At 40.5% G+C, this 14,685-nt stretch overlaps 1 protein-coding gene across 9 annotated transcripts in view; it reads right to left on the minus strand.

Moving 5' to 3' along the window:
* Ca-alpha1D (Ca[2+]-channel protein alpha[[1]] subunit D) overlaps positions 1–14,685 on the minus strand; it is a 94,115-nt gene that overhangs the window by 38,033 nt on the left and 41,397 nt on the right. For all 9 annotated transcript variants that reach the window (XM_076368126.1, XM_076368129.1, XM_076368127.1 and 6 more), the window contains 14 exons: positions 14,199–14,338; positions 12,003–12,109; positions 11,678–11,830; positions 10,241–10,437; positions 9,210–9,313; positions 6,733–6,896; positions 6,559–6,661; positions 6,029–6,174; positions 5,870–5,943; positions 5,406–5,557; positions 5,207–5,324; positions 5,043–5,135; positions 4,438–4,558; positions 4,170–4,261 (listed from right to left, as the gene is read on the minus strand). In XM_076368126.1, the coding sequence (XP_076224241.1) occupies positions 4,170–4,261; positions 4,438–4,558; positions 5,043–5,135; positions 5,207–5,324; positions 5,406–5,557; positions 5,870–5,943; positions 6,029–6,174; positions 6,559–6,661; positions 6,733–6,896; positions 9,210–9,313; positions 10,241–10,437; positions 11,678–11,830; positions 12,003–12,109; positions 14,199–14,338 (1,764 nt within the window). The remainder of the gene's footprint in view (positions 1–4,169; positions 4,262–4,437; positions 4,559–5,042; positions 5,136–5,206; positions 5,325–5,405; positions 5,558–5,869; positions 5,944–6,028; positions 6,175–6,558; positions 6,662–6,732; positions 6,897–9,209; positions 9,314–10,240; positions 10,438–11,677; positions 11,831–12,002; positions 12,110–14,198; positions 14,339–14,685) is intronic.

Raw genomic sequence — 14,685 nt, forward strand, 5'->3', positions numbered from 1 at the left:
GTTTCAATGCCTGAGAATTTCAGTAACTGGCTAACAGAAGCTTGCTCTGGACGGTAGATAACCACGTACACGTCGACACGCGTCTGAAAGGGATTAACATTTTTAGAAACTCTTCGCGTGAGGAACTGGAAATGCATCGACGTTTTAAATACTTGGAAAGAAGAGATCCGCGTGTTAATCTCTCGTTATCTGAATAATGAAACGATTTATTTGTAGCTTTCGATTTCAGATGTGGAAGTTCGGAGTCGCCATTACACCGGGATTCAAGTGCAAAGGGTTAACCTTTCGCACTCCGTAGATTTCACTACGGAGACAGACGAGTTTTGTTATGTAACTTCATTGGTTACGCTATTATTGCAATATGCTACTTGTAATATTAAATATTTCAGTGAAGAAAGGTGAACAATACTATCCTAAGGTTATTGCATACATGAAATACACGTGTAGCTTGTCGTGACGAAGAAGACGAAGAATCTAAGAGTGTAATATTAAAACTTTACACTTTTCATTTGTCACTAAGGGTACCATGAAAATGGCTTACAGCACAAAGGTCAAACCATATGACAAAGTCGGACCGATCCACGTGCAACGGGACTCTACCGCGGAATTGTTTAAAAAATGCCGGCGCTACTCGACACTCTGTCGTTTGCTTTTCCGAAGCTTTCTCTCTGCGTGTTTCCCCCATTCTTTGCACGTGTTCTTTCTCTGATCAGTTTTTGCGCTCGAAACCCCGCAACCACGATCTTTATTATTATAATACACTTTCTTCGAGTTTTCTTAAGCAGTCTCGCTTGCTTCTTCTACTTCGGATGTTATTTTTTAAGAAACTCATCGTGGCAGCATTGGTATTTTACTTCCACTTGAAAAACCAGCGCTTTCATTATACGATTAATACACTGTTATCAAATAAATTCGTATTTCTCATGAAAATCTGACGTATTTACTAGAATATATTTAATCTTGAAATGTACATTGGATTAAGAAAAGCTTATCACAGAAGAATACTGAATTAAAGGATAATAATGAATAATTCTACTAAAATAATTAAAAACAATTGTGTTAATCTTCAACGTCGTCCATATTTCATTGCAAACTGATGTATATTTACAGTGACAAAATTCATCCAGTGCAAAGGGTTAATTGTTGCACTTATAAAGAACGCGAATAAAAATAATTCCATTAATCTTTAAAGTCATTGATATTTCATTGCAAAATCAAGCATATTTACAGTGACAAAATTTGTCGAGTGCGAAGGGTGGACTGTTACGTATAAAGAACAAATTATTACTCCGATTTTGCGACGCGAAGGCTGCGAGGACACTATTCCACGTATCCAGGATACCACATCTGACCCGTTTCATTAAAACGAAGATGGCCCCGCGTGCCTTGTTTATTAACGACCTGATTAAAAGAGGTCGCCGTCCAAGTATGTCTGTCTTTAGGTATCCGCGACGTCTCCACGTTCTCGTGACGATGCGAGACGCGACTATTTTCTTCCACGCGAACATCGAGATAAATAAATGAACTGAAACACCAGCCCGATTCCGTTCATTGCGAAACGGTCCGCCTCAGCGTTTCGCATCTGCATTAAGGATTCAAGCTTGTAAACCTAGATTTCCGGATCGCTGCGGGCTTTCAACCCTTTGTAGACGGAACGGTTGGAATCTAAGCGATCTGCGAAACTGAGACGCCACAGCGATAGTCGTCGGAGTGGTCGAATTACTTTGTAACATACCACACGGTGACTTCCTGCGAGAAGATACGGTAACTGTTCAAACATCTGCAAGGTGGATCGTTTAACCCTTTGCGAGGCGAGGATTCTTCAAAGTGTTAAAAACCCATTGGTCGAAGCGTTAAAAACTTCTCTTCGTTAAAAGGTAAATTGTTCAGCGAATTCTTAAATGGAAAAGAGAACTATGCATTGGTTTTTTGTTGCGTTGGTGATTACACTGTTTGTAGTTTTTTATTCTAGATTTCCGAGTCTCGTCCTCAAAGGGTTAAACGGAAAGCCCTGTACGCTTCCATTATTCACAGTTAGAACAAAGTTACGTCACGCCAACAGACACACGTAACCGTAGAAGAATGTTAACTAAAGGTCAGCCCAGTATGAGATTTTATAGTCAACCGTGATCTTTCTAAACGGAGTGGTTTATTGTGTAATGTATCGATCGATACGACCGACCATTCCGGGTAAAAAGTGTTTAATAATTTCACCTAAAAAGTTATCACTAGACCGATGATTTTCTTACTGTTGTGCATATTTAATCACAATTCGAGAGAAATTGAAATCTATTATTTTTGTAGTGCATAGCTAATAGACATTCAACGCAACATTAATATTAATTTCGCGATTCAAGTTTGTGAAAACTTTCTTTGTTTATCTAAAATACAGAAACTACCTTTAAACTTCCAAACACTTTTCCTTATCACTAATCCCTTGCATTCCAGAGTTTTCCATCAGAAATATTCCACATTTTCTAATAAGATATAAACGATATTTCTTGAAACTATCTTAACAATAATTCACACATAAATTAAATAATAAAGTTATTGCATTTCAAGATTTCGCATAGCATTATACAATATGTAACAATAAATTTATAGAACCTGTCAATTTGAGATATTACATTTTTAAAACACTATTTGGTGACAGTTTAAGTCGATTTTGACGAATGTTATTATGCAAATACACTTTATAATTCTTTGTTCTTGAAACACTAATTTCCGCGACCTATATAAAAAAACATGTAGTCTTCTAGGAACGATAGAATGAAATGTAGAATAAGTGTCCGTAAATCTAGTGTTCATATTAAATGTTAAACTGTATAATTTTCACATCAAGTGCTGACCTAGAGTCACCTATCAAGTGTGAAGGGTTAAACGGCGTCGAATTAGAGAAAGACCCGCAAAAACGTCCGGATGATAGCCTGATCTCCAAGCCTGCGGCCTAGATCCGCGCCAATAATTACGCGGACGCGTCGAATATTCGCCGAAGATTCAGACCCAACATAACGAGCAATAAAAAGTCGGTCTCGGCGTCAGCGTCAGCGTCGGCGTCGGCGTCGGCGTCGGCGTCGGCGTTGGCGTCGCCGCCGGCGACGGTCATTACGGCCGGAGGCAAACGAGCCCCCTATTCGAGGACTCTTTGACGGGACGATAAAACGACCTGCATTCTAATTTTCCCGGTTCTCGTCTCACCGCTAGACCCTGTGTAAACGCGGCGGCCGAATGTTTATCGAAGCGGCCGCGCGTCACGTTCCGTTTCATTCTCTTCCGGAGCTTGCCTTCGATCCGGCGTTACCGATAAGGCGATCGATGGTAATGGACTCGCGTAACGTAAAGTCGGGTTTGGAATAGGGTGTCTTTTAAAGTGAGAGAAGGAGCGATGAAGTTTGTGGATCAGACGAAGGAAATGGACTGAAGAGTATTGACTGATAATAGAAGACGAGTTAACGATCGTATCCTTGTCCTAGATTTGGAGTTTCGTTTTTTTTATTTATTTACTGCAAGATTATATTTACTTTTTGTCCATTGTAATTCGTTGCAGTATCATTGGTTTGAGATCTTTATTATTTCTTTTTCACTAAATTCACGTGAGTTCTTTGTGATGGAAAGTCATTCAACTGAACGAAGAGTAAGTGAGACAAGTCGGTCAAAGGTTGAGCGGTTGATAAGGAAAGGGTAAAAAACATGAAGGATATTCTAGGTAAAGAATACAGAAAATGAAACTGCTGGATGTAAGTGGAAGAGGCTAAGTGCATTACAACATGTAGGTGTACATCGTATAAGGGCAACTGTATTAAGGGAGGACTTGCGCGAGGTTAGGTAGAGAAATAATCCTAATCGAATGTTAGGGGATGAAAAGGTTAGTTGTACGGGAAGAATGAAAATAATTAGAAAAGTTGCGTAAAGGTCGGAGGTATAGTCACTGATAAAAAAAACGTGTGAGTATGACAATGGCTAAGGGAAGTAGAAAAGGAGAGAGAGGGTAGTAAAACGTGAACGATAAAACGCTGTAGGGTGTGTGTCTCTGTGTGTGGATGTCCTTTTTCATCGCTATAAAACCGAAGAATAATAAAGTTCTGCTGCCCTAATAGGCGGCGGCTCTCAAAAAAGGTAAGAAGAACACGTAAAATAAATTCAAAGATGAGATAAAAGGGAACACTCACCTCCTCCTCGGCTTCTTTCTCGATGGCAGTTAACGACTCGGCATCCGCGAGATTGTCGACAGCGATAGCCAAGAAGACGTTCAGTAGGATATCTGCGTTGCTTCTTACGTTAAGGATCATTTACCGTGAGAGCACCGAGGATCATCGAGGGTCTTTAATGCCGCATCAACTGAATCTATTTGAATTCGTTTCCGTAGGGTGCGCCGTGGGTGCACGCGTAAGGGAGGATTCCCCACGGTTTTGTAGGCTCGCCAAGTGAAAAGGATACAGTTACCGCATATAAAGAGAATGATGAAGTAAAAACACGCGAGCATCCCAAAGCTCGCTACACCCCCGTACGCTCTGATCCCGTCGTACATCACGGCGTTCCAGTCCTCGCCGGTTAGTATCTGCGGATCGGATCAAAGCGATCATGAATTAACATTAAAAGAAGCTAAACGAATCAACGGGAATTGGAAGTATCGAAATCTATTTTGGATCAATGTTGACTATATTTTTATCATTTTCAACGGTGATTCATGAGTATATTCATGTAATCAGTGATTTCCAGTGCAACACGTAGAACAGCCATTAATAAAATATTATATAATTATTGTATTAATTATTCTATTGATGGTGTGTAATATTCCATTGATTATTATATTATTCTAGTGATGTAAAAAATTCTATTATATGTGTAATACCTATTATTCTATAATAAAATTTTGTATTATATATATAATATATAATCAGTAAAATAACCATAATAATCATGATCACGAAACATCGAAGATTATTCCGTTAATCGCTCTGTCGATGGTGTGTTTACCATGTTGGTAAATGTTCACCGCTATACAAGAGACAAGACGGATGATCAGCACCGAAGACAATTACCTGAAAGACGGTCAACAGGCTCTGCCAGAAGCTGTCGAAGTTGTGGCGGGGTTTGTCCTGCATCTCACTGAAGTTGAACTTTCCGCCGAACACCTGCGAACAAACCGAACTTGGCAGCGACGATAAATCGACTCGGGGAGAGTGATAGGAGATGGGAACAGTACCTGCATGCCGAGGAGGGCAAATATCACGATGAAGAGGAAGAGTAGAAGCAACAGAGACGCGATCGATTGGATCGAATTCAACAGAGACGCCACTAGGTTCGACAGCGACCTCCAATATCTGAAAATCGTCGCGCACGGTTAGCGATGCCCCGCGTTTCACTGCCGTTTTTTACGAGCGACCCGCATGGGAGACACTTACTTCGTCACTTTGAATACCCTGAGCAACCGGACGCAACGTAGAACAGAAACGCCGAGCGGCGGCATCACCTGCGTGTTCGTCAGAATCATCTCGGTGATCGAGCCGATCACAACGAAACAGTCGAAACGATTGAACAACGAGACGAAGTAACCCTGGACAATAACACGCGGTTCGCGATTAGTGAAACGTTTCTTTGGTTACATTCAAGATAACCGCTAAACTGCGAATTTTCGATTTTTACAAGAAGGACCCGAGAAACTCTGGTAAGATACAGATTAACTTTTTGTATCGGTAATTTTGCGTATGTTGGAAGTAATACAGAAAATAATGAAGATCAGTGGCGTCCAGCGAAGGTCTTTGTAATTTGCATACAGATAAATATTCGCAGTTTAGTGATTGTCGTTACGAGAAACTGTTCAATTCTGTATTTCTGACGAATGATGAATGAAGATGAGGGGACTTACTTGAAATCCTAAACTGTACATCTTCAGCATCATCTCCATGGAGAACAGAGCGATGAAGAACATGTTCGTGATTTCTGTGTAAGAAAGAAACGAAAGCGAATGATAGGATGAATATAGAAAAATGATGGTTTTATGGGGAATATCGTTCGAATGGCGTACCTTGAAAGTCGTCCAACCAATGCGGCTGATTGTAGTGCTCGGTAGCCAGAACCCCGGTGTTTAAGAAAACCAGCACTATGATCAGCCAATAGAAAACCTGCGACTTGACGGCTTTCCTACAGGCTCTCCTCATTCTCCTGTTCACCCTGTAAATTTCCATTGCAAAATCGTTCGATGATATCCTAGTGAACCAGATACTCAGAGTAATATGATTGTAATAGCCAAAATGACTGATACTACTTATTGATATCCTAAAACTATTAATTATTCGAAACGATTTAAAAAAATATATAGTTTCATTCAAATACTATAATCAATATCTGAAAAGGGAAAAATCACCAGAAATGAGTATTAGCACTTTGTGCCAAAAACTTCTGTCATCTTCAAGTACATTTATTCATCTTCATGTAGCTATTCATTAATTTATCATAATTCAAACGTACCATTAGAATAAAAAAAACAAAGGTTCTCAGTCGGCTTAATATTAAATGCTAAAAGGTATTCCCTTTTTGAAAGAACGATATCCTTACCTATCGAAGTCTCGCTTTTTCCTTCTCCAAACGGAATCCTGCTGAATCCCTTTCTCATCGCCCTCCAACTGATCCGTGCTCTCCATCTCGTTCTGCTGCTTCGCTGAAAGAATAATTTCGTTCGATTTCACCTAGCATTGCTCCAGTGGCAATTGCGATCGACGCTATCCTTACATTTCCCATCCTGCATTTTCGGCTCGTCGGTTTCTGGCTCGATGTCCTCGGCCTGAGTGATCCAGTCTAGGTAGCCCTTCAAGTCGTCCTCGATCTGTTGTTTCTCCCTGAGTTTATGGAAGTCGCCCCTCGCCTTAGCTTTCTCCCTCTCTTTCGAGAACTCTCTGCACGATTACACAAGATGAGCAAACCATTATTCAAATGCATTGGGTTGATGCAAAAGTTTTGACGTTTTTTCTACGTGGTTAACAAGTAAATTTCGTTCTTCCGAAAAAATAACGTCTGTTTTTACACTATTATAATTCGTATAAAGGACACTTCTTCCTTTGTTCTCACTTAGTTTTAGTTTAGCCAGCAAACAATTGAGAACTCTTCTTCTTATTTCTTATAAAAAAAACGTCAAAGCTTTTGCATCAGCCCAATATGTAATATCGAGGATTTCCAATGTTTCGATTTTCAAGAAAGGTCTATATTGTCTCGGTAAAATTCGATAGTAGTTATCTCAACAAAAAAATATTATTATGCTATCTCGTCTAAAAAAAAGAGCATCTTCAAAGATGAAGTAAAGAACGTAGGATGAAGTTTTACCGTTTCTCGGAATATTTAATGAGAATATTCAATGAGTACACGTGATATTGAATAGAACTCGGCTCACATGTCTGTCCTGTAATGCGATTCACCTTTCCACTTAACTTTAACGAAGTCTATTTTCCAGAGAATGGATATTTGCAAGAGGAAATTTCATTTTACGTGCATCCAGGAGACATTATGATTTTCCAAAACATCCTGCATAACAGGATATCATCGTAGCGTTATTTACATTTTACATTTCCTTCTATTTCCCCTCCTTTTTGTGAACAGTTCCGTCGGGATATTTTTCCAATGCAAGGTTAAATAAATAACCACCCTAGAAAGCAGCGTGGAACTTCTACTTCCGAGACACGAATCGAACCGGCAACTTTGTTCAAAACTTCCTGCCCTATTTTCTCTTTGCTCGCATTCATCGATTGTGCGTTGCTTGAGCGCGTTCAACTCCCCCATCGATTGCCTTATCGCGTCGAAGAATGGAAACGTAAAAATACGCGGGATATTAGGCGAGTTGATCTAGATAATTATTTCGATCGCGATGCTTTAGGTCGTGAACGGAATTGTTGCGATTATTCAAATATTACACATCATTTCTATATAATTCATCTATGTACAGTCAAGGAGCTCATCTTAACACGTAAATAATGCAGATAGACGAAACGGAACAGCGAATCAAAATTTATATACCATTTTTAAAATTTTATTTCATAACAAGATGTTATATAACAAGTAAATTTTATTTATTTTATACAGTACACGAGTATAACTATGCTAAAGTAAATCAACGAAAAACATAGAACTCGAGAGAATTCCCTTTATACGAAAACAGCGTTAAGCAGAACAACTTTGAACAGGATCACCGTGTAATTTATCTTTTATATTTCTGTCTGTGGTAAAAAATTAGTGACCGTTAGAAGAAATTCCGTTTTCCCAACTCTCAACACGAAGGGCTTCGACCAAAGCTTTATGCTCGGCGTTGGTATGTATTTTCGAAACGTACCGTGCGGCTAGGTGAATTTTCCGAGAGGCAGAAACGCAAAGACCCGGTTCACGACTCGATACACGTGTCTCTGTTCATGCGTTCTCGTTTATCCTCGTATCGGAACAGCGAGAGAAAGGGATATTATATTTGGATCCCTCCAGGAGAAGCAAGAGACGTCGTACGCGTCGATATTATCGAATTCTTTCGCCGTCGAGGAGGGAACCGTGTTTCCACGGGGAATGGAAAATTTTTGTGAAGCCTGCGTCTGAACTCTCTATGCGTTGACGTTGTGTCAACATTTCTGAATACAAAAATTTATTAATCATACAAAGCCAGTATGTTCTACTGTTATATCATTCCACTGTGAGGAACTTCAAAACAAGTGCATTGAAAATAAACAGTCAAGTTATACACTTATCCACCTATGATGTTCACAAATTCGTAAAATACAATTAAGCATTTGCATTGATGAACACTAATGACACCGTTAAAGTATTTTTACCACCAGTCGACGAAATGAATTGTTCCTTATGATGGTTTTTATGAAGTTATCTATGAAAATTATAATTTCCATAAAGTTCGGCAGTCGATTCGTTGCATATAGAATTAACCCTTTAGGTCCCGAGTAAAAAGTTTTAAGAAAAATACATTTCTTTCTGCAACATACATGAACCAACTTATCGTTTTTATGCGAATAAATATTTGTACACAAAATGGGATTCTAACTGTTAAAAATACAGATGACGATTACTGTATCAATTTTACACTAATGACTCCGCGACTAGTCCACTGGTTCGCATTTTACTGACATTGAAATACATGGTTTTCTGGCGATACTACCGGGAACTAAAGGATTAACAGCAATTGAATCACCGTTTGTAAGAATTTTATGAACTGTTATACTTACCCGGACAACACACCGAGAATCAGATTCATCACGAAGAAAGCTCCGAGTATGACCATAGAAATAAAATAAATCCACTGCCACGAGCTTCCCATCGCGTCTTCGATCTGCAGAGCAAACGGTTCAGACGAAAACGATTAGCCGCCATACGGGACGTAACGATACGGAACTTGCTAGTCCGGAATCGTTCTAGGGGGAATCAATTTATATCCCGATCTCTGATAAGCCCGACTCCATAAAACGTTCAAGTTCCGTGGAAGAGTAAAAGCTTCTATTTGGACGCGCGAAGTTTCCTGGAAGGAAGATCGCTACTTCCCGATCGTTCGATCGAGGTAGCGAATAATAACGGGCCCGTGGATGTTTACACAAATATCTAACCATCTTCGGAATTCATTTTACTAAAAGCAGAAGAATTTATTCCGTCTATTAAAGGACCTCCATAGAACGGAAAGCGAATACTTCGCGAGAGTAAAATATTCTCACCGTTCCTTCTATCAATCGCGATTCACGCTTGGATTCGAGCATTCGATCGTCGACAGAATCAACAATGGACTATCAAACGCGTTAACTGTGTTACTATTAAATTATTAAAGTGTTGCTATTAAACCATTAAATCATTAAACATGCGTGCAGGTTCTTTATTAAAATTTGAAAATTGATCAAAGCGGCAAATCCGATGAAAGTAAATTGCTCCCGTCACAAGAAATATACATTAAATGATATTTTGATTAAATTTTAATTAAGAGCTTCTGTTTGACGGGCAACGACTAATAATTATGGAATATTTATAAAATATTGATCAAAGTCTGATTTCACCGTGACATTTTACATTTAACTTTCCTCTAACGTGAATCCTGATCGGTCAAAGGGAGAATCTGAATTGATCGATGCCCAACGTGTACAGCGCGTAATTGCACGCTGCGGTGTGCAGGTCGCTTGCGTGTTTACGGTAAACGCACGAGTCTGGTGGGTCCGCTAATAAAGGAGGTTCCCGAGGTGATTAAAGGTTTCCCGTGGGATAAAGTGGATCTTACGCTGTAGAGTACGTCCGTCCAGCCCTCGAGCGTAACGCACTGGAAGACCGTCAACATGGCCAAGCCGAAGTTGTCGAAGTTCGTGATACCCCAGTTCGGACCCTCCCAAAATTGTTTGCTGCAATAGTACTCGGGTCCCACGTTGACGCATTGGAAGCCGCCTGGTCCGCACGGAACTGGTCCTTCCATCATTGCGTCTGCGAACACCGACCAACCGATCAACGACGTTAGAACGGTTGCCTGCCGAAAGGGCAGCGCGACAAAATGGCGACTCGTAAAAGCGAACTCTCCTTCCAACAACATATCGTCACTTTTCATTCTCGAAACAATGTATAAAGTACGTGTAGTCATTTTTTATCAATGAAAAACGGGAAACAAGAAGTGAACATTTTTTAAGAAAATATTGAGACGTGCGAATTAACGCTTTATCTACTGTAGATCTATTAGATAGCAGTCCTAAAAAAAGTTGGGTTACTTAGGATGGTTTGCTGAATCGGATCGCAATTTTTATTGAAAGAGTTCTTAGGAAATAGGTACTTAATTGTTAATCTTAAATGCGATTGGCATCTTTAAATTTTGAAACACATAAAGAAAATAGTGCAAGAGAATTTTCTGTTATGGGTTTAATATTTGTATTTTACAAATTGAATTTCCTTGGAAGTTTGAAATGTAAGTATTCGAACCGGTAGTCGTTGGGTCCGAGGAACCCAACAATCCGGACCTGTCAGGTGGCCGATTAAGCTGCTAAACCTGCGCATTTCGCTCATGGCCAACTGCGGGAAACCGATTCGCGGATTCCCGTGAATCAGCTGTTTAGCGTGGGACAGTCGATCGCGGCCGACCACGCAGCTCGCGTTCCCCGCGCTAAGAATAATTAGACGTTAGTTGTCGCCGTGGCTGAATCATATCTAAAATAGCGCCAGTGCAAAGTGTGTTTCGGGGTTAAACCGGGAACTCCCGCGGCGCGGCGTGGCAGCCGCCTGCCAACATCTCTTCGATATTTCATTTTTCAAGGAATTCTTCACGAACGTACCCGGTCTCGATCTCAAACTCGAACGCATACCAGTGTATATTTCATCCTAAACACCTTGCGCTATCATGTGATCAGTAATTATAAAGATTTCTCGTCTGAATCACGATTTCATTAAAAAATCAACTTCTTTCTATTCATTTTTCTCACTGAACATTAATTGGGTGTGCTCAATGTGTAATTTATCAGTCATTACAATTGGTTGTCAACAATATCCGAGCACTTGAAAGAAGTAAAATAGTCAAAGATTCAAAAAAGTTCGAAATTCTCGAAGACAAATATAACAACTCTGTTTTAAGCTGAATCTATAATATAGAAATTTCAACCTATTCCATGATAAATTTATCGAAGACAATAAATTGATGCTCAAGAATCGATGGATACGCTCGAAAAATTCGTTCGCTTACCCGTGACATTGTGCCTGCACGTTTTATGCATTTTCCCGGAGAACAGCTCGAGGCCGATGATAGCGTAAATAATGATGACGAACAGGACCAACAGAGCGATATGTAGCAGGGGTATCATCGCTCTCAAAATAGAGTTTAGGACCACTTGAAGACCTGCGAACAAGATCAAGTAGATGAAACCCGGTGAACTCTGGGCCGGCATCCCGTCGTATCGGGTCGCGTCAGTTCCCCATTTCCGCGTGTCCTCGCGGATACAAATCGACGGTTGCATCACGATATCCGTCCGATTCGGTGTCGGATCGCTTTGATATGGAAATCCGCTTACTTGGCACTCCGGAGACCAGCCTGAGGGGTCGTAACACTCGAAAAGCTCTTAACGCTTTCACGTCGAAGCCTTCTTTCATGAGCATCGCCAACACGGTGCTCACCATTCTGCAAAAGAGAGATATGGAGATTAAACGATCCGGCACCGGCAATTGCTTCCGGACTAGTGTACGTTTCTCTATCTCGCGTCTGGAAATCACGCGATTATCTCCGAACCGAGGGTTCGTAGCAACTCCTCATATTCATAACCATGTCACGTACCTTTCTCAATGCTTTTGCATATCTTCTTTAGATTGCAGTTACTCCTGAATTTTTGAGAATTTCTTAATAACTTTCTAAAAGTATATATACTATATTTCCAGATACTATTCAAACACGAGATAATCCTCAAGAAAACTACTGATGAATTGCTAGGAGATCACTCGATGGCTAGGCAGGAGGAATTCGACTGATCGGTCAGTTTTTATTTCTTCTCAATTTTCTATTGATTTTATTTCCTAATCCCTATTCTCGATCACTAATCTACTGTTCGTCAATACCGTTACGACTAATCAAAACTATAGAACTGTAGAAAATCATCTCTTGCCTCTGTGCTATTTCGCTAAGCATCAAGTCGTCTTCTAACTGTACTTAACCCCTTGATCTACAATATCGTATCACGTTCGTGACGAAAATGTTAAACTGAATTTAAAAAATCTAAGTGTTATTTATGTTTTTTTGAACAGAAATTAAATATTACTTTTCTATTATCAATCGTTGAATACTTCTTATTTTCCAAATAAATTTTCACGATAAAGTGGTTGTGTCGATTATAGTCGAGAAAGAAATCATAGTGCAAGGTGTTAAATACCTTTACAATTTCACTAATCGTCAAAGAGGGGATCCAGAATCGTTTCAACGGACCCGTTAGCTCGAGTAATGAATCGCTGAATACACGAAGACATTAAAAGACCGTCGCCGCGCCGCTCACTTAATAGTCTCGAAGGGCGCGGTCTAAGGATTTTTTCACAGCAATTAGAAAGAACGGCGATGTTGACTGCTCGCTGGTTCTACTGTTAAAAGCACTTCGTCGGGAAAAGCGAGGAAGGCCACGAGGAAACGATATGAAAACCCTCTTGTTCCGCGAACTAAGCGAAACTTATTGAATAAAAGTGGAGCGCGACGCGAGTGGAAACTAAGCGGGTCGCGTGCCGATCCAATGTCATCGCGGGTGTCGGCCGCGATATTGGACCGACATGGGAAACGGTTTCTCCGAGCACGCTGAAATGGCCGCGATGAAATTCGAGGAGGGAGGATCACGGCCCGGGAAATCCGTGCCGCCTAACCGCCGCGTTATTGGTCCCGGTGATTTCCATAATCGACGATTTACAGCGGCAACGCGTCCACACGGCGCGCCGATAAACTTGTACGAGGTGAAAACCGCCTGACTATTCTATTCCTCGCGGCTTATCTTTTTTTTTTGAATATAGATAGGTAAATACATAACACCTGATTACAGAAGTTTGTTCGTCAGTTTTTGCTCATTTCGTCGCAATTTCCATTCGATTTGTGCAATTTCAACGCTTCAGAAAACTGTGAACCGTTTCAAAGTATTAGGATTTAATAACGTTTTAATTATTATTTGAGTTAAATTCAGTGTGTAATAACGGTTTAATGAGAATCAACGTACATCAGCATTTCACCGATGAAAATGTTGGAATTATTCGAACGCAAAGAAAACGATGAAACTGCGGAACTGACGGACAAGAGATCTAAATTTGAATCTCGGTGAAATGAAGGTCTGCAACGTGGGATTCTATTATCACTTCCTTTGATGTTCGTGTGTTTGGAAAACAGACAAATTTTTAGTACCACGGAGTTTCCGCCGTTCCGTGTGGAATCTTTTCATTGAAAAAAATCCTCGTACACGAAGGGTTAATATCCGCAGGGATTGGTTCGCCCGCGGCGGGCAAACCGGGAGATGCACACAATGGGATTCGCGAAGCGGCGATGCGTTCACGGGCGTGGGACAGGTTCGTTCGTACAATTCCGGCGCGATTTTCATTAAAATGGAATTAATCTCGACCGGATCGTAGAACACGACGCGGGTGAACGACGCGCCGGCGGTTTGCGGCGGGACCTATCCTCGCTTTCCAGCTTTCATCCGGCTTCTACGTGCCGCTCGCGACAAGCAGAAGAAACGATTGTAAGTACTCACCCTATCACTACTATCGAGAAATCTAGAATGTTCCATCCGTTCCGGAGATAAGCCCCTGGATGAGCCACGAAACCGTAGGCGATGATCTTCATTACGCATTCGACCGTAAAAATCACAAGAAATATATACTCTATTTTTTCCTGAAACACACCAATTGAACATGCAGCTTTAGATGGATCGTATCGATCGTGCTTTTCCGTTTGATCGGACGGAAGAGCGGTAAACGCGATTGGAAAGCCGTTTAAAGGACTATTATACTTTGCGGAAAGGGGATCTTCTTTTATCAGCTTCCCACGTGGATACTTAAGAAACGAATATCATCGAAGCTTGTGCATTCCTTAACATTTTAAGAATATGCTGCACATTCTTCGTTTATTTCTTTGATCTTTATCTTCCAGACTTTTCGCTTTTAAGGAATGTTCCGAGTGTATTTTCAAAATAAAAGATTAACCGTTTGCGGTCTTATTAATTTGATGTACAAACGAAA

This window comes from Nomia melanderi, chromosome 6 (assembly GCF_051020985.1).
Source record: "Nomia melanderi isolate GNS246 chromosome 6, iyNomMela1, whole genome shotgun sequence".
Classification (NCBI taxonomy): domain Eukaryota; kingdom Metazoa; phylum Arthropoda; class Insecta; order Hymenoptera; family Halictidae; genus Nomia; species Nomia melanderi.